This window comes from Rhinoderma darwinii, chromosome 8, assembly GCF_050947455.1.
Source record: "Rhinoderma darwinii isolate aRhiDar2 chromosome 8, aRhiDar2.hap1, whole genome shotgun sequence".
NCBI lineage: Eukaryota > Metazoa > Chordata > Amphibia > Anura > Rhinodermatidae > Rhinoderma > Rhinoderma darwinii.
The window spans coordinates 3009671-3030300 of NC_134694.1; the positions used below are offsets into that span (position 1 = coordinate 3009671).

Below are 20630 nucleotides of genomic sequence, written 5' to 3' on the forward strand. Positions count from 1 at the left end.
TAGAATAGGGAGTTTAATCCACGTATATGCGCCCACCTATGGATCACACGTGCTGCGTCACCAGGGTTTATTCTTGGTCATATAATACAACAAATATCACTTGTCGCCGCCTTATCATCGGAGAGAATGTAAAATCCATGAGAGGGGAATAAAAAAAATGTAATGCGTCCCAGGCTGCAGTTCCATCTTCTAGCTGAACAAATATTTGGGGCGGTATTTTGGGAAGAGCGTGTCTCCAGCGTGACGCCAGCCATTTAGTGATCAGAGCGTTGCCCATTTCCTTACACAACGCTTCGTTATATCAAACGCTTTTAATTGCCTGAAGTATTTTATTACTCCACCAATAAAAATTTCTCATAAGTATTTCTGCAGAGTCGTCTTGTTTACTGCGCCGCCATAAAGCCAATGTAATGCCCCTGGGCTTAATAACTGGACTCAGCCGGATGTTCCCCTTGTCAGGAGATCTCGCAGCATATAAACTTTCGCACCCTTGGAAAGAAAAAAAGAAATAATGGAAAAAGCGGAGATGAGAGGGAGCGTGATGCGATCCACAAACCCATTGCCTAATCAGCTTGACCAAGAGTCTGGCAGGCGCGCTCAGCAACATCAAAAGCAGCCGGATTGCAGCGAGCGCAGGCGGCCGGGGGGGGGGGGCAGCTTTACAGGATCACAGGCCTGCACCAAGTCTTAAGTATGTTTTATCTATTGCTCAAGGAGGGCGATAAATCTAAGTCAGACAGGTGGGAGGATTGTATCAGACATGGGAAGTACTGCCCCATATTATGGAGACTCTACAGGAATACAACAGATATGGGATAGGATAGATAATCACCCTGTGCATCAGTGACCATTGTCTATTCTAGTCTGAAATGCATCTCAGGATGCTGTTCTGTCCATCTCCCATACTTTATACTGCAGCTCTGCTTATTCAGGTTAGCTACTGTGTATGAGCACTAGCTCATCAGGTAGTCAGTGCATGGAGAGACTATTTCCATTACAGCAAGGGCAGAATGATTATAAACGACAAGAAACAGAACGCCCAGGTTAAGGGGTTAACGGTGATGTAAAACATTTTTTAATAGGGGCTGCAAATTAAATAAACAAAAAATACATCCAGCGCTGGGGCTCCGGCGGCAATCGCGGTGGCTGTTTACATGTACGTAGCATGTGAGCACTGCAGCCAATCAGAGGGCTCAGCGGCCATATGTTGTATTTCTGGCATCATAGACTATAAAACAGCAGTATTTATATAGAATGGGGAGACCTTACGGTGGTTTAACAGGTAGATGACGCAGCTGATCACGCCGACATAGAAAATGTGCCCGTGCGATCAAAAGCTGTAATACACAACCGCAGTCTAGCTCTAACGCCTATTTAACCCCTTACATGCCACGGTCAATCGCAACCGCGCCATCTGAGGTGTTTGACAGAGGGATTGGGCGCCTATGGGTTACTATGGCAACCAGGGGCCCAGGTCTGCCATAAGCATTGCCTAATAGTTTGCCTGTCAGCACAAAACGGCGGCGGAATAAGATGTATTAGATCGCTGCTTGTACCTCAAAATGCTGCCATTGAAAAGTACAAGTTGTCCGGCATAAAACAAGCCCTCATGCAGCTATGTTGACGGAAAAATTACAAAAAAGGATGGCTCTTGGATTGGGACTGTGTAAAAACGAAAAAAAACAAACTGCTCGGCCTGGAGGCCCAAAATAGCCCTTTAGGGGGTTAAAGGACACTGAACAAGAATGTAATATTGCCTGTTATGTAGGGATGAAGGACGGCCTGTACCTACAAGTCACAATGTTACCAGCGCCCAAGGTAAAGGTTCTCACCTTCTCGGTCCATCACCCCAGCACTCAAACGTGAACCCCCGATCACACCCAGTAATTGTGCTGAAAAGAACATTTTAGAAATGCGGAGCAATGATCCCGGCACGTGGTCAGTACGATGTGCCACCAAGTCTGGCTGCTGCGGCTGCTCTGTGTGTAAAGTCATCGTAACCTCTGGACAAAACCCAACATTTATAGTTCTGCTAGCAGAGGGGCAGCGTGAAGCTCTTGGGTATAATCTGTAACGGGGCCCCCCCACCTGCCACATCCCATTAATAATTAATACTAATATCTTCTTATGTCGCAGAGGGACTTGTGGACCATCTTAGGCACCAGGTGCGACGGCTACCTCTGCAACCCCTATAGCTACACCACTGTTAGGGCTCGTCCACACGTAGCGGAATTGCTGCGTATTTTCCATCCAGAATTGCGGACGGGGAAAAGGCAGCAGAATACAGTAGCAGAAAAGTGGGTGAAACTTAACATATCTCATCCACACGCCGCGTAAATATTCCGAGATGAAATTGACCTACGGTGCATATTTTTCATACCGCTGCATGTCAATTGCGGCTGCGGAAAGTCGACTGAATCGCTGCGTTTTTCAGAGGAAATGTCACCATCCCCCAACGTTGAGAAAAACGCAGCAAAATCCGCACCATTTTCTGCAATCAAAAATGCAGGCAATGGTGCGTTTTTGAGGCAGCGGAATTTCTGCTACTTTCAACGGAATTGCTGCAGAAATTCCGTTACGTGTGGACAAGCCCTAACCAACCGAGAACATGACAGGATTGCGTTCTATTTGCACAAATTCATTGACGGTGATTTGGGGGACGCAACATTCACTTATTTAAAAGATGTGAGCAGTAGAATCGCCGCCTGTGGCGTGCAATGTGTGTGGAGTACAGCCAGCTGCTCAGTACTAGAACATACCACATCATGGAGCAAAACGACAGAAAACAGCCATATTCCATAGCATCTCTGGAGAAATCTTCAGCTCGCAGCCCCCTCCACTCCCCCATATCTGGGGTAACACATTGTTAACAGGTAACATCAGCCTCCTAGAGCCCAGATGTGCGCAGGACGAGGGCGTAAACTCCCTGAAATAAGAGATCAGTGACCGAGGAGGGGGGAGAACCGCAGGTCCAAGAACGCCGCGCCTCAGGTGTCCCGGAAAGCGTGACATCACCCGATGAGAAATGTTTACATATCCCAGTGAAAGAAGTTCTGCAGCGTCTGTCCCATTACAGCACGGTGCGGGCGGCTCACAAAAATCACATCACACGGACTCTAGGGGGAGCATCAACTAAAAGCACAAAGCCTCCAGAGGGGGCGCTACATCCAGCAGCAAGATCAGGCCAATAACTCCTATCCATTATTATAGTTAAAGACTGATAGGAGGGGTGTAGACCAGGCAAATCTCCGATTATCACGCAGCCTGCCAGAGGTCACATTCTAGCTGGTAGAGACGAACACATAGGAGGAGATTTATCACCGCAGACCCCGGTTTTCTCACATTATATCAAGACCCTGCACCACTTTGTGTCAAAATCAACATTTTGGTTTGTGTCAGGGCTTTCAGGTTACATTTTGTACAAGAATCTTACAAAGGCTGCGTGCACACGTGGCATACGCAGCAAAACCGCAGGAAACTGCAAGAAATGCACAGCAAACATTACACCTGAAGTTGCGTTTTTTTGATGCGTATGTGAGGTTTTTACGTTTTGCTTTGTAAATCGCGTTGTTTTCTGTGTATTTCCCCAGAACTGGGAGATAGAATTCACAAGCGGGATAAATTGACATGCTGTGGTTTCGAAAATACGCACCACGGGTCAATTTACGTGCTGAAAAATACCGCGGCGTGGACATGAGATTCCCTGGGATCTCTTTGCCTATGCTGGTACTGTATTACGCTGCGGTTTTGCTGCATAAACTGCGCATAATACGCAACGTGTGCGTTCAGCCCGAGGTGTGCTGCTCCGGTCACTGTCTAGTAGCTGGACCATATTCCTAACCCTACACACCGCTGTACCATGGAGTCAAGGCCACAAAATATGCCCCAATGTCTTCTACCGCCTTCAGGGAATTTTGTGCCTTGGCCCTCGTCTGGGAGTCATTTCTGTTTGCATACGCAAAATCTAGTCGCAGTTTATCTACCCCACCTGATCCTTCCTTCTTCACTCTGGTAGTGGCCAAGAAAGAGGGGGCTCCTGTAAGTGGCTATGGGAACTGGAGAGCCCCTTTAAATTCCAGAACACCCAGGATCTTGTTTGCTCTTCGTTGCTCTGACCGGATTCTGTCACTAAAGCTCTTCAGGGAAAGACATATGGCCGAGAGATACAGCATCGTCTTATTGGCTTGTTCTATGTAATCACTTAAGAAGGTCTATGAGAAAAAGACGTCGGAGGGTGAGCGCCTGAACCGTCACATGCTGCACGCAACATCCAAGAAGCCAAATCATTGCCAGGCCACATTTTATTGACTATATGATTTTTTTTGTAACCCTGTAATAAAAGCTGCGCAGTATCGTGTGATCGGTGTCACTGTCACCTGGATATTACTGAACTGTATTCTGTCCCTTTCCTCTAGATGGTACCAGCATTACACTCAGCGGCTGCATTATGAGATTTCCCTTTTTAATTTGACCTCTTCCTTCCCATGAAAGATTTGCAATAACCTTGTACATAAACCTATCTCACAGTTTAGGGTCTTTAGCCGTATATCACGCATAACTAGACCAATCTCAGGAGCCAAGTAGTCAAACGCCTGTGTCTGTTCTCATAACTACATAAGTGATACTAGCTGCAGGAATGGTCTAAGGCTATGTTCACACCTGCGTCCGTGTGTTTCATTGTTCTGCTCTATCAGGGGAGCAGAACAAGGGAATAACGGAAGCAAATGTTGCGTTGCATAACGGACAACGCAGACGGAACCCATTGACTTTAGTAGTTTCCAACGGGGTGTCTGTGATTTTACCGGAGACCATAGCGCAGCATTCATTATCTCAGGTAATCTCGGTCGGGTTCTTCAACAGAAGCCCCTAACGGAGCCTCCAACGCAGATGTGAACAAGGCCTAACTGATAACGGGACGCGTAGCATCTGACTATTTAGTTATTCCCATATTATATAAAATACATGGGCTTGTGGTTATATATCAGATCCCACAATGCACCTGTACTTATTGCTCCCAGAATCCCCTGCACCTGTACTTATTGCTCCCAGAATCCCCTGCACCTGTACTTATTGCTCCCAGAATCCCCTGCACCTGTACTTATTGCTCCCAGAATCCCCTGCACCTGTACTTATTGCTCCCAGAATCCCCTGCACCTGTACTGCCGATCCAAAAATGTCTGCAGGTAAATTATACCAACTATAGACCGCTCCCATAATCATCCCTCTGCTTTGGTACTACAACTCTTAAGGGGGCTTTACACTGGGCGATTATCGGGCAGACGAGCTTTCATGGAACGCTCGTCGCCAATAATTGCGCTGTGTAAACAGGGCCGCGATCAGCAGATGAACGAGCAAACGCTGGATCATCTGCTGATCGGATCGTTTTAAAAAAGTGAAATATCTTTCTCGGCAGCGCATCTTGGTGTGTAAAACGGGAGATGCGCTCCCGACGTGGTGATAATGTATGGGGTCCCCATCCATCGCTCCGAGTGACAGGAGCAAATGAGCGCCGATCAACAATGTCTCGTTAATCGGCGCTCGCTGCACAGGCAGAGTGTCGGCCGGTGTAAATGGGCCTTTAAAGTCTCACTACTGTTCCCTATAAATCATATAATATGCAGTACAGCCATCATACTGCACTACAACTCCCATACTGCACTACAACTCCCATACTGCACTACAACTCCCATACTGCACTACAACTCCCATACTGCACTACAACTCCCATACTGCACTACAACTCCCATACTGCACTACAACTCCCATACTTTTATACTACAACTTCACCATAAATACCCTTTGGCAAGACTAATAAAAAATCCCACAGTGCGCAGGATATGACTGTCTGAGCACCCACATTTGACACTATTAGAAAATACGGTTTACGACTTTGGGTCGGACGTGGCGTTGCCTTGCAGGATGCTGCAGATTAAACGCTGCCCCGAGCTGCGTCCTGTATAAGGTGGCAATGTCTGGGTGACAGGTGGCGGTCAGCTGCTGCTGCTGCTGGTGCCCTGTTGCTTATTATAGTGTAAGCTCTTTACCTCCAGGAGGGGGAACCTGAGGGGATTTAGATATTTAGATAATCTTTCCGTCAGTCAGCCCACCCTCCTCTGCTGGGGGGGGGGGGGACAGGAAATGTCGAAAACCACGTTCATTAACCCTTTAAATAGACTTACTTCGCATGAACATGTAATCTGCACAGAATGTTCCTGTTAGACGTCGGCACCCACAGAAACGAAAGGATCTTTATATCTGGTCTCAGAAACATGAGAAGGTCATATTTCTAAATCTATTAAGAAACACTGATGAATACAGTCTATTGTTCCCAGTTATCAGCCAACTTTAGAGGGGGTTTTTTTAAAGAGAAAACTCCTTTCCCCCATGAGCACTACTTTGTCCGTACCATATCCAGTACAGAAAGTCTGATGTGTATAGGAGAATATATCCCCACAATCACATCTATTTCTCTACTATTTGGAATTTTGCTAAATGACAGAAACTTTTGCATGAATATTACAGGTAGGACTTTCAGAAACACAATCTATTTAATAACTCACCTGAGGACTGTTGGTGCCATACCCCATGCCCGGTCCAGATTGCATCGACATCGAGGGACCCAGAGGTGGGCTGATGACTGAGAAAGGTGGACCCATTCCATTGAGGGGAGAGCCGAGGGGCGAGTGGAGCTGGGTGGGGGAGCCCAACGATTGGCTTATACCGGAACTGCTGAGAGATGGATGCAGCAGAGGCGCGCTCATAGAACCTCGGATACTCGCAGAGTTCAGAGAGGTGGAATTAACCTGGGTGGAAAAATCTGTTGAGACAAAAAAACAAAACACAATATTAGAATCCGTAGATAAAGACGAAGGAGAAAAGCGTCAGATTAGAGGATGAAATGCAAACGTAAGTCTTATGGCTGAAGGGACAAACGACCAATGGGCCTTGTGCATATGAAGAAAAACGTTACATCTTTGTATAAGGGGAGCAAATAAATTTTGGCGCTCGTCCCAGTCCTGATCCCAGTGTGACCAACCAGAGACAGCCATGAAATCCATGGATAACGGAAATATGACATCAACCCGTGCACTGTCTGTCTTCATGTAACACATCCCATGTGTGTCATGCGTACAGACACCTGCTTTATTTCCCTGCTTGGATGACATCACGCATGTTTGTGTATTATATATATAAAAAAATGTAGAATCAAACCTTAGGGCCCGACCCGGGGTCACCTGGCAGGTCACGGTTTCCTGCCTCACCTGCCGGGTTTGTAGCATGGAGCCTTTATATACATCATCCCTACATAAAACGAGCGCTGCAGCAACGCAAATTACTAAGCTGCAAATGCATTTCTGAATGACGTTTTCCTTCAAACTATTAAATGCCAGAATATAAATGTATGGAGCAGATGTTCTATTTAATGCCGTAGATGATAGGAGTAAACCTGAATGATGGGTGCACACTCATACCCCTATACCTGCGGATATATCCAGGACGAGGTATGGGCACAGGTTGGGCCTCTCTCTCTATATGGGTTGCAGATGTCATATCAGACAGGGTATTACCAATATTGGGGCATTATAAAGCTATAATTTAACAGGTCACAGGTTATTGTTGTTCTCCAAACACAACGTGCATATGACAGGGGATTATTCATCTAACATACAGGGCCACCCCTGTCATCACACTGGAATATAAATAAAACACGGAGGAAATAGGATATCCACGTATTGTGCAACATTCATCCTACATACACATATAGGTCCGAGTACTAGTGACAGCGAAAGTCATTAGGAAGGAAGTTAATGTTGTATTTTCAACCCCTGGAGTCCAAGTTTAATTTTCAATGACAACTAAAAACACGTAACATATCGATAGTCGTTATTTGACACTTTTGTTTCTTTGTGCTCTCAAAGCCCATGTCCACCTCTGATCACCACTTTACATATACAATAGGGCAGATTTACTAATGTGATTGCGTCTAGACCTCGTCCTAAAATGCGCAAAAATGTGTCGTGTTATGTCCCATCAAGTTTTCAGCCCATCTATAAAGCAATTGCGCCAAAAAGAACAGAACAAGTGTTTGTGCCTCAAAGTCTCGAAAAAAGGTGATGGTTTAGGATGTAGCTGAAAATTTACAAAAATTGGAGCAAAAAAGCGGTCGTAAACTAAGCCAATCAAGAGGTGGTATAAGGAAGAAAACCGTGTCTAACAAGATGAGCCACTGTGAGAAGTTTGGAGCTGGTCTCCGACACGGCAATCCTAAACCGCATTAGTAAATCTACCCCAATGGGTCTGCATAAACAGCCACTTCGTACATACATCCTGAGTTACATCTTGTATTGTACTCCAGAGCTGCACTCACTATTCTGCCGGTGGAGTCACTGTGTACATACATTACATTACTTATCCTGTACTGATCCTGAGTTATATCCTGTATTATACTCCAGAGCTGCACTCACTATTCTGCTGGTGGAGTCACTGTGTACATACATTACATTACTTATCCTGTACTGATCCTGAGTTATATCCTGTATTATACTCCAGAGCTGCACTCACTATTCTGCCGGTGGAGTCACTGTGTACATACATTACATTACTTATCCTGTACTGATCCTGAGTTATATCCTGTATTATACTCCAGAGCTGCACTCACTATTCTGCTGGTGTAGTCACTGTGTACATACATTACATTACTTATCCTGTACTGATCCTGAGTTATATCCTGTATTATACTCCAGAGCTGCGGTCACTATTCTGCTGGTGGAGTCACTGTGTACATACATTACATTACTTATCCTGTACTGATCCTGAGTTATATCCTGTATTATACTCCAGAGCTGCACTCACTATTCTGCTGGTGGAGTCACTGTGTACATACATTACATTACTTATCCTGTACTGATCCTGAGTTATATCCTGTATTATACTCCAGAGCTGCACTCACTATTCTGCTGGTGTAGTCACTGTGTACATACATTACATTACTTATCCTGTACTGATCCTGAGTTATATCCTGTATTATACTCCAGAGCTGCACTCACTATTCTGCTGGTGGAGTCACTGTGTACATACATTACATTACTTATCCTGTACTGATCCTGAGTTACATCCTGTATTATACTCCAGAGCTGCACTCACTATTCTGCTGGTGCAGTCACTGTGTACATACATTACATTACTTATCCTGTACTGATCCTGAGTTACATCCTGTATTATACTCCAGAGCTGCACTCACTATTCTGCTGGTGGAGTCGCTGTATACATACATTACATTACTTATCCTGTACTGATCCTGAGTTACATCCTGTATTATACTCCAGAGCTGCACTCACTATTCTGCTGGTGGAGTCACTGTGTACATACATTACATTACTTATCCTGTACTGATCCTGAGTTATATCCTGTATTATACTCCAGAGCTGCACTCACTATTCTGCTGGTGGAGTCACTGTGTACATACATTACATTACTGATCCTGACTTACATCCTGTATTATATTCTGTAGCTGCAGAATTGTGAGTGCAGCTCTAGAGCCAAAATCTTCAAGCATTTCCTGCTTGTTCAGTTTCAGCACAGAGCATGCATGCTCTGGTGTTTTGCGTTTTGAAAAATGTGTTTACACCATGCTATGTACAGGAAACTGTACAGTAACTACCCCCCTGCATTATAGGAATTCAGCAGTTAGAGAGTGTATTTGTCTACAAGCTTACTGACGGTTTCCAATAACAAAAAGCTGTATTGGGACTACAGTTCTGGAGTATAATACATTTTGTATAGTCAATCAGTGCAAGAGAAATAATGCAAGGTTTCATACATCCTTTATGTCCTCTAAACAAAGAACGCAACAACTGGTACCCAGTCTGGACAATCATTGTGGCAAACACTCAGCGCAGGAGATTTGTGCTGCTGCAGATACATTTTGTAGACTGGATACAATTGTAATAAACCCTCAGCGGAGTAAAGTATTAAGTCTAGTTAGGTTTTTAGCCTCTGGATGTAAACAAGAATGTTCCCATTCACGGACAGTAAGCAAAGATCTTGAAAATGGCAAAAAAATGAAATACTAAGTTTACGGTTAGAAATAATAAATAATGATTTAGGACGATGAGAACGGTCATCTCGTCTATCAATAGGTATCCTATAGGGCGATCTTCTCCCTCCCATGTTTGCAGCGTATGGTAAAAAAAAAACAACATTATTAATTATATACGATGTTCTCACCACAAGTTGTTACACAAATGATGAGGCCATTAACGCCAGAGACTCGTTAATAATGAACGCTGCAGCCATGATCTGCCCCACACAGTATTTGCTGCCTGTCATAAGGGGAGGACGGCGGCATCACACATGGTTGGGGTAAAGTTCTACCTCGTAACGAAGTGAATAATGTTTCCCTGATTTACCATTGACCGGCACAAACCCAGAATAGAGGTTAAAATATCCAACTGTGACAACCCGAGCCCACGAGCAGGCAAGCAGAGTCCACGAGCAGGCAAGCCGAGCCCACGAGCAGGCAAGCCGAGCCCTCGAGCAGGCAACCAGAGCCCACGAGCAGGGAAGCTGAGCCCACGAGCAGGGAAGCCGAGCCCACGAGCAGGCAAGCCGAGCCCACAAGCAGGCAAGCCGAGCCCACGAGCATTATAGTCACAGCTGCATTGTATGCCACCGAGGTGCCCTGACCTGTGACTCCAGAGCCGCCTATATGGTATTGTACTACATTACAGCATTGGACAGCGTTATTTGTTACGATTATTCTGGATTGGACACTGATCTAATAGTCTCATCTTCACTTCAAGAGAGATCATCATTTCTCCTTTCTTTAAGGCCAGGGCCAGGCTGAGACTTTTTGTAGCGCTAATGATTGATTTTAACTATTGAGCTACAGTCCACATGAATACATTGAGTTGTATGTAATCTTGAGGATTGCAGCTGTCACTCAAGAGTTAAAATCAATCAGTAGCGCTACAAAAAGTCTAAGTGTAGCCCCCGCCTTACTCCCCATTGCCATCTATTCCAAATGATGGGAAGTTTAGAGTCTGTCAGCCCCCACCGCCTCCTCCGTCTGCTCTCACTTTCATGTCTGTTGTCTATTCTACAGAATCACTGTGCCAGCGCTGATCTGAATAATATCTGACTTTCTAAACTTTGGAGCCTGCCACATCCTCAGACGTGTGCCCCCTTCAGTCGTCATTCCCACACGTACAGAGGGCAACCCACACACATCACAGTCCAGGGATCCCTGTGCTATCCATATCAAGACAGTGTCATGACGTATCAGCGGCACCATCCCTGTGGTAACGAACATATATTACAAATAATAATTAACAGTTAACCCTTCCATAGACCGAAAACTTTCCTGCAATCAATAAACATTTTGCACCAACTGAAACCATCGTCTTATTGCGACTGTAGCAAAAACCAGCACGGACTTTGCTATTCAGCGCACAGTAACGTCTGCCGTCTTGAGTGGCTCCGCTGTGTAAATACTTATCTGCTGCTTGAGATGAAGATTAATTAATAATGTCTTTATATCTTTCACACACAATATTTTCAGCTTTATAACTTAATGAGTATTAAATACTTTTGCAACCATCTAATACTTTGCAATGCATCTAAAATAAAAATGAAGCGACATTGTTAGTGGTCTAAAATAAAAAAAGATCTAAAAGACTATGCAGATCTACGTGTCTCCATGGTTACAGACTACAAACAAACCCTGTGTAGTCTGATCCTGCAGTCCTCCACTCGCCCTCGCTTCCTAATCGACTACTTCTGTCTTGTGCTCTGCAGTCCGGGAGACAGATCTGCTTTGAGTCAAGTCCTTCTTTGTAGGTTACAATATCCAGAGATCATTCAATCACTTATTGCTGGCCACAGACACAATCATTTAGAAATGCATATTAAGATGTTGTCAGTGAATTTTCAGAGGGATATGCCAACAATCCATGTGGTGCCAGAAGAATTTGGCCGCCATCCACCCCTCTTTAGGGATTAATACGCATGTTTGGCCAAACTAATAAAGCCTGACAATAAGGGGGGGGGGTATGGAAGGTGTAAACCACTGAACCTTCGTCCGCATTGCTGTATGTGGGTAGCCTAGGTTTTAGATTCTTGCATTTTCCAGCTAAATTAATTGTAGTGACATTTAGTCATCAGCAAGTACTAACCACAGATTTATAAGGGAAGGGATATGACGTGAGAGAGGGGCAAAAAACAGGAAGCGTGAATGTGGGCAACACTTACAACACGGATATGTGACAATGACTGACGCTTGTGAAAAAAACCTGAACATGAAGATGATGCTGGACGGAGTGCCCTGTGACTGCTGAGTAAGCAGAAGACCAGGGAGATTTATCAAAACCAGTACAGAGGAAAGTTACCTGTAACAACCAACCAGATTCCAGATTCTCATTTTTCGAATGCCCTTTTTTTAATGAAATCTGCCACCCGATTGGCTGCTATGGGCTGTTCCACCTTTACCTCGCACCAGTTTGATAACTCTCCCCCAGTATGTTTCATATGAGCGCTGCTCTGGACTCCATGTCTCCTGTATACTTGCGCCATTTTTCTATTGTAGACAGACTGATGAGACACCATTCATTTTCCGGTGTGGCCTTGCTTATCTCCCATTATTTTTGTAACTTCTATTTGCTTGGTTTTGTTTGTTTGCATAACCCAGCGGCTCAGTATTTGCTATTACTCAGCCAATGCACAAATTCAAATAAAGAAATTATCTGTGTTGCAAGAGGCGGTCGAGGGAGACGTCCCAGCCTCCTTATCTCATCCCTAATTGGCGTTTGTCTAGAACGTCCGTCTTCAGGAATCGCACTTCTCGTCAGCCGGGATCACAGCTTAGAATGCTCTTGGATGTCCCGCCAGTAGCTGAGCACAATCTTCCTGACACAACTTTCCCTGGTGAAATATTTTTGGCCACATGGAGCTGGACGGGATTCCAGTTGTGTGCAGGAAGTTAATTGATAATGAAATCTTGCAGAACGGTCCAGCGACACTTTCTACATCACTTGGAGCTCGGCCTCAGATGTTTTAAGACTGGAACCGCCCATTGGCCTATTTGTGATATCATTGGTAAACTCTGCCAGGGGAGCTAGAGGTCAGGAGGTTCGGAAACCATTCTTAGTCTATGTTCACATTTGCATCAGAGCTTCCGCTGCAGACAGTGTCAAATTTGCTGAAAAACTACGTTGCACGCAGCACTACATTTCCTGTCAAACAGACGGACACCTTGGTAGACCCCATTGTAAGTCAATGGGGTCCTTTGATTCTGAAATGTGATACAAAAATGTCTTTCCGTGTCCGCATGTCCAGCAAAATCTTTATGTGCATGAGAATGAGGGTAACTCTACGGCTGCCGGTCAATTTGTTCTAGTGGCTCAGATATCAGACGGATGTGGACAATCCTCCTGCACAGCTGGTTTAATACATAAAACCCTCTTCTCCAGCAGAACATATAGAAACTCCTGACTTGCCACTCAAGAGTTATCCGAGCTTGCAGAAATCCAGTGCCTCGCCAGTCCCACTTGCAGCTTTCTTGATATGCTGGTACTTGTAGTTTCACAGTTTGCTGATGACTGCATAAGGCACCATGTACTAAGTCCTTGAGTCCGTTCTCTTCTGTCAAATTATATATTTAGTATCGATAAGACAATTGCGCGGCCTCTATCCATCCAGCTTTCCCTGAACTGGATATCTGTCTAGTTACACAGTACACACATCTCAATCCCAAATTGTTGCACAATTCTTCAGATTTTCTAAAAAGGAGTCCGGGAAAGTTGGGTGAGATCTGTAATGAGGACTATGGTGGTTGGAGAAAGTTGGGTGAGATCTGTAATGAGGACTATGGTGGTTGGAGAAAGTTGGGTGAGATCTGTAATGATGACTATGGTGGTTGGAGAAAGTTGGGTGAGATCTGTAATGATGACTATAGTGGTTGGAGAAAGTTGGGTGAGATCTGTAATGATGACTATGGTGGTTGGAGAAAGTTGGGTGAGATCTGTAATGATGACTATGGTGGTTGGAGAAAGTTGGGTGAGATCTGTAATGATGACTATGGTGGTTGGAGAAAGTTTGGTGAGATCTGTAATGAGGACTATGGTGGTTGGAGAAAGTTGGGTGAGATCTGTAATGAGGACTATGGTGGTTGGAGAAAGTTGGGTGAGATCTGTAATGATGACTATAGTGGTTGGAGAAAGTTGGGTGAGATCTGTAATGATGACTATGGTGGTTGGAGAAAGTTGGGTGAGATCTGTAATGAGGACTATGGTGGTTGGAGAAAGTTGGGTGAGATCTGTAATGATGACTATGGTGGTTGGAGAAAGTTGGGTGAGATCTGTAATGAGGACTATGGTGGTTGTGGAAAGTTGGGTGAGATCTGTAATGATGACTATGGTGGTTGGAGAAAGTTTGGTGAGATCTGTAATGATGACTATAGTGGTTGGGTGAGATCTGTAATGACTATAGTGGTTGGGGAAAGTTGGGTGAGATCTGTAATGATGACTATAGTGGTTGGGTGAGATCTGTAATGACTATAGTGGTTTGGGAAAGTTGGGTGAGATCTGTAATGATGACTATAGTGGTTGGGTGAGATCTGTAATGACTATAGTGGTTGGGTGAGATCTGTAATGACTATAGTGGTTGGGGAAAGTTGGGTGAGATCTGTAATGATGACTATAGTGGTTGCCTCCCTGCTTTTCCAGACTCCTGAAGAGGGGTATTATAACCAGGTAGATTTGCCACTCTTTTTGGTGACCACTAGTGCCAGAGCTAGAATGGCACCTGACTTCTCACATGGAACATTAACGCATTTATAAGTTTGAACTTGAAGAGGAAAAGAAATAAGCGATTCCTCTCAGCAGCACAAAGAAGTTGCAATCATTGTCAGCGTTATTGTCGATGTAATGAGGACGGGTTTCCATGGAGACAAGCTAAAGGTTTTGAGACGCCTGTAGGAATGAACTAGTCTCGTTCCTGTACAGATATAATTCATAGGAACGCGTGTTGAGCCGTGTGCTGCAAACTACGGTCCTGAAGGCAGCGACAACCGCCAGCGTGCACCGATAATCCAGATTATCCCGAAAAAGACAAAATATTGAAAACCTAAACACCTGTATTGGTCCTTCATGTAAATATGACAGAGTAGTCCCTGGCCCTTCACCAGTAAGCAGCGGGACCCCAGATCTGGTTACCAGTGATACATTGCTGGGACTCAAGTCTTTAATGAGGAATGGAGAGTTCAAAGCCGGGAATGTGTCTCTAGAAAATCATCCCGGGGTGAGGAGTTATGGGTCGTGATAAATAAGCCGGAGACCTGTGCTGTTGGGTAAACAGAGCTGGGGCAAGCCGAGGCCTAGACCTTCTAACCCTAACTTTCTGCAGAGCCCTGTGCGGTCTCTCCATGAAAACATATCAGTTACTGTCACCATAAAGCTGTGAACTGGTAACAGACGCCCAACCGTGTGCCCTCTGCTGCTCAGGAGCCCGGGATCAGCTGGGAGATCAATCCTGATGTTTCTTGTCAGATGAAAGTCAACATATGGAGCCTATATAAGGCCAGGACTAGACTAACACTTGAGAAAGACTTACAAAAGGGAACATTGTCAAGGCTCCTCCTTCTTAAGCACCCTGTCCATAGGAGGGAGGGGCCACGACAACAACACACAAAAAAAACACAATATAAGACAACAAGAAGTCTGAGGATTAGAGATGAGGTCTGTGCATTACACGGGCAGCTGGATCAATATAAACGTCATATCAGACGGTGTCAATATATAGAAGTAAACGAGGCAGGAATCCTCCAGCTCACCGATCCTATGTCCTGCTATCTGATGAATCCACCCTTTGTATATGGACTTTTTAATATATTTGGTATAAAGTTGGAATATTACTTCCTTTTAAACCCAGCGCTGGATCAAGTTTCTCTTTTTCTGCGGTGTCAATATATGTATGCGACCTGGGGATAGCCATAGGAGCGCACGACAGACGTCGCACACAGGAGCTTATAAGGATCATTACAAGGGTGATATGAGGCGCAAAACAGGAAAAACTATGGCCGCACAAACCTAAACTCGGTGAATAACATGCCGACAGCCCATTAGATTACACCACAAGACACTAAATATTATGTAAGGTTACTGCACAGGCTTCAAGAGGTGGACGCCACTTCTATATATATTTCGGGAATGTAACCATCTAGTGAGACCCTCATAAATATTTAGTATCCACACTGAACGGCCGCTATGAATCACTTGAGCGTTCATTTCCATAAGAACACACAGCAAGGTTATCATTGAGATTTACTGCAACCCACTGCCAGCATCTACCCCCTGTAACCCGCTGCCAGCATCTACCCCCTGTAACCCGCTGCCAGCATCTACCCCCAGTAACACGCCAGCATCCACCCCCTGTAACCCGCTGCCAGCATCCACCCCCAGTAACACGCCAGCATCCACCCCCTGTAACCCGCTGCCAGCATCCACCCCCTGTAACCCGCTGCCAGCATCCACCCCGTGTAACCCGCTGCCAGCATCCACCCCCTGTATCACGCTGCCAGCATCCACCCCCTGTAACACGCTGCCAGCATCCACCCCCTGTAACACGCTGCCAGCATCCACCCCCTGTAACACGCTGCCAGCATCCACCCCCTGTAACACGCTGCCGGCATCCACCCCCTGTAACACGCTGCCGGCATCCACCCCCTGTAACACGCTGCCGGCATCCACCCCCTGTAACACGCTGCCAGTATCCACCCCCTGTATCACGCTGCCAGTATCCACCCCCTGTAACACGCTGCCAGTATCCACCCCCTGTAACACGCTGCCAGTATCCACCCCCTGTAACACGCTGCCAGCATCCACCCCCTATAACACACAGCCAGTATCCACCCTCTGTATCACGCTGCCAGTATCCACCCTCTGTATCACACTGCCAGTATCCACCCCGTGTAACACGCTGCCAGTATGCACCCCGTGTAAAACACTGCCAGTATCCACCCTCTGTATCACACTGCCAGTATCCACCCCGTGTAACACGCTGCCAGTATCCACCCCATGTAAAACACTGCCAGTATCCACCCTCTGTATCACACTGCCAGTATCCACCCTCTGTATCACACTGCCAGTATCCACCCCGTGTAACACGCTGCCAGTATCCACCCTCTGTATCACACTGCCAGTATCCACCCCCTTTAACACGCTGGCCGTATCCACCCCCTGTAACACGCTGCCAGCATCCACCCCCTGTAACACGCTGCCAGCATCCACCCCCTGTAACACGCTGCCAGCATCCACCCCCTGTAACACGCTGCCAGCATCCACCCCCTGTAACACGCTGCCAGCATCCACCCCCTGTAACACGCTGCCAGCATCCACCCCCTGTAACACGCTGCCAGCATCCACCCCCTGTAACACGCTGCCGGCATCCACCCCCTGTAACACGCTGCCGGCATCCACCCCCTGTAACACGCTGCCAGTATCCACCCCCTGTATCACGCTGCCAGTATCCACCCCCTGTAACACGCTGCCAGTATCCACCCCCTGTAACACGCTGCCAGTATCCACCCCCTGTAACACGCTGCCAGTATCCACACCGTGTAACACACTGCCAGTATCCACCCCGTCAAACGTGCAATGAGCAGCAGCGCAAAAAACACAATCTGATGGAAACCTCCAAATCCTTGTACCTCTGAGGACGTCACAATCGTATAACAGATATAAGATTCAGTCTTTTTAGCAAGAAGGAGCCCCATAAACACAGATGATTCCTCACCCCATACGGGCGTGAACTACAACTCTAGTTAATGGTCACCCGATTTTACAGGTAAGGGCTCATTAAGACAAGTGTGAATCTCGTCCGTGCGATCTACAATGAAACAACGCACAGAACACAAACCCATTGATTTCACTGGGGCTATTCACACGCGTGAGTTTACAGGCAGCGAGTGTGCGTTGCGTAAAGCACTTTGCATGTCCTATATTGCTGCGTTTTCATGCACCTAGCCGCCCATTGAAGTTAATGGGTGCGTGAAAACCAAAGACAGCACACGGACGCACATCCATGTGCGGTCCGTGTTTTACGCTTCATTACATTGAGAAAAAAAAAGTGCTTGCGGGTGCGTGAAAAACACATCCCACACGTAAAGCGCAACTGATGCAAAATGCAACGCACACGGACAGATTTACGCGTGGTTATCGGTCACGCTCGTGGGAATTTTGTCTAATACCAGAGTTTCGTTATACCTATCAATCAACGCATGTATAGGCATGTACCATACAAAAATTCCATTTTATTAAGAGGAAGTATAAAAATCAATTGGCCATCGAGACCTAAAAATAAGACATACACAATTAAAAAGCATGTGGCGGTGGTCAGGGAACCCCAATATACACAACAGTAGTACAAAGTCATAAATATGTATAACCATCACTAGTATGTATGAAAGTATAACAGACAAATAGACCGTTACCAACCAGATTGTTGCATATTGTGCCCCACATATACAGAAGACCCCCATAGAACCCCGACACACGTTTCCCCGTCAGCTTTTTCAAGAAGGAGCCCCATAACCACAGATAAATCCTCACATTACAGGACACACATAACGGCTGCATACGGGGTTGGATTACATTTATATGGTTAATACCTGTACGTACGATTTTACAGGTAATACCGCCGTTTTACCCACAAAATCCCGTGACTATCATCAATGTTAATGGCCACATAGTTTTAAGGGTTAAACTGTGGCATCTGCAAAATCGATCCGGCCATTAAGCAACAATTAATAATCCACGCCCAGTGCACGTGGCCGTAGCTTTTGGACGCAGGGGACACCACAATGTGTGTCCTCGCCCTTAGTTAGCTTGTGATCTTTTTTATTCTCGCACGTCTCTTATAGTTCTACTTTTATCATTTTCCTGTCCCTGCTGTAATAGAAAGAAGCTCCTAATTCCTGCTGAGCCTTTGCTATTACACGTTAGAAGTGCTGCAGTATAAAGCATGGGGGTGGGACAGAACAGCAGCATGGGCCTCTAATGAGACAGGAGGTGTATTTCAGACTCCAACAGACAATGCAGCTGCCCACAAATGAGCATTCACCTTCCCAATGCCAATGGTTTACTACATGATTGATCATCTAGCCTTTAAGTGACCTGTGCTATAAAGATCGGGTCATCTTGGTACCACGGACTCATCATTCCTCATCTATGGTCATGTTTAACTGCTCAATAGGTAAAAACAGCAAGTTTTCCGTCCTGCAGCACCACAACACAGCCACTAGAGGCGCACTAACATTATTAATGATATCCCAGGAAAGAAAGGGACAGCTGGTGCTTATATTAATAAATGCAAATATACAGAAAACCAAGGCTCACAATGACATCCATCCATATGTTTCACTGAACGTCGTCGGATAATGAATTCTACTTATAGGGCGGATGCTGCGTTTTCCGGTGTATGATGCAAACGGTGCTCGTTCAGTGGACTGTGGCCCGGGGGTTGTAGTACTACAGGTTGCAGCATACCTGGGAGCTTATCATATGCCTCCTACCTAAGACAATCTTCCCCATGTCTAAGGAGTGTCGCGGTAACATTTCACACTGTCACGACTCGGATAATGACTTTCTCATTGTGCGGTGTCGTTTTTTCCGTCTTTTATGGATGCGGCACATTGTGTAATAAGCGGTTTATATGCGATGCCCATGTCCTGCATTCAACTCTGCAGCCAAGAAAGGACATTGAGTCACGGGGAGCGTGCCGTACCTCTTTGTAGAGCCCAGCATTTAAAGGGCCGCTCACCCTAGTTTATAAAGAGGAGCGGTGCAATAAGAGGAGCGGCCGATATCCGTCACACATATGGATGTAAATATCTCTGCACTGGAGATGTGCAAGGAGTTTTCAACACTTGATCCCATTGAAAAACACTACAGTCAGCTGCCCACCTGGACATGGCTGATAACAGAGAGCCATAGATTGTACTCCACGGCACTGCACATGGAGAGGAGATAGACCGTGGGTTTAGGTTGGTTTTTAGATGGATCAGTCGTATAGATAATATAATGATCAGGTCATCGCTCACAGTATTGTATGGACACAAGGAAACGTCTCCTCCCCATATTTGCAGGTTCTATTCCATTTGTCCCATACAAACCATCTCCTCTTCTGCCATATTCCCGGGATAGGATCTTACATGCTGCAAATTTCATTTATGGAGCGCATTTCAATTGCTTGTCACTTTTCTCAGTGTGGGAAATAACAGGCGGCTGTGGGATCGCTCATTAGCTCGCAGCGTCCGCCTTCTCGTGCTGGGTCTAAAATGAACTCGCTGACTGAATAGATAACGAATGATCACTGGTGTGCGGTTAGAGAAATCCCAACATGGAAATCCTGAAGGAAACATCGGCCACGCTCGCCACAGATTTCTATCTAAGCCGAGTGTATCCAAGCCCTGATCAGGTGGACGATCCATTTGATGTTCATTATCGGTGCTTAGAGGAAAATTCAAGATTATGTCTTTTAAGAGATAAATGACCACTGAGAATAATGAACAGATTTACACATTTCCCCTTCTCTACTGCAAGCGCGGCCACAATTCAGATTTCTGCTCTGCAACGAAT

The 20630-nt window shown here is 45.7% G+C and overlaps 1 protein-coding gene across 5 annotated transcripts in view; it reads right to left on the minus strand.

Moving 5' to 3' along the window:
* Positions 1-20630, minus strand: part of RXRA (retinoid X receptor alpha) — a 168238-nt gene that overhangs the window by 41099 nt on the left and 106509 nt on the right. For all 5 annotated transcript variants that reach the window (XM_075834657.1, XM_075834655.1, XM_075834656.1 and 2 more), the window contains one exon: positions 6561-6817. In XM_075834657.1, coding sequence (XP_075690772.1) covers positions 6561-6761 — 201 coding nt within the window. In that variant the 5' untranslated portion in view covers positions 6762-6817. The remainder of the gene's footprint in view (positions 1-6560; positions 6818-20630) is intronic.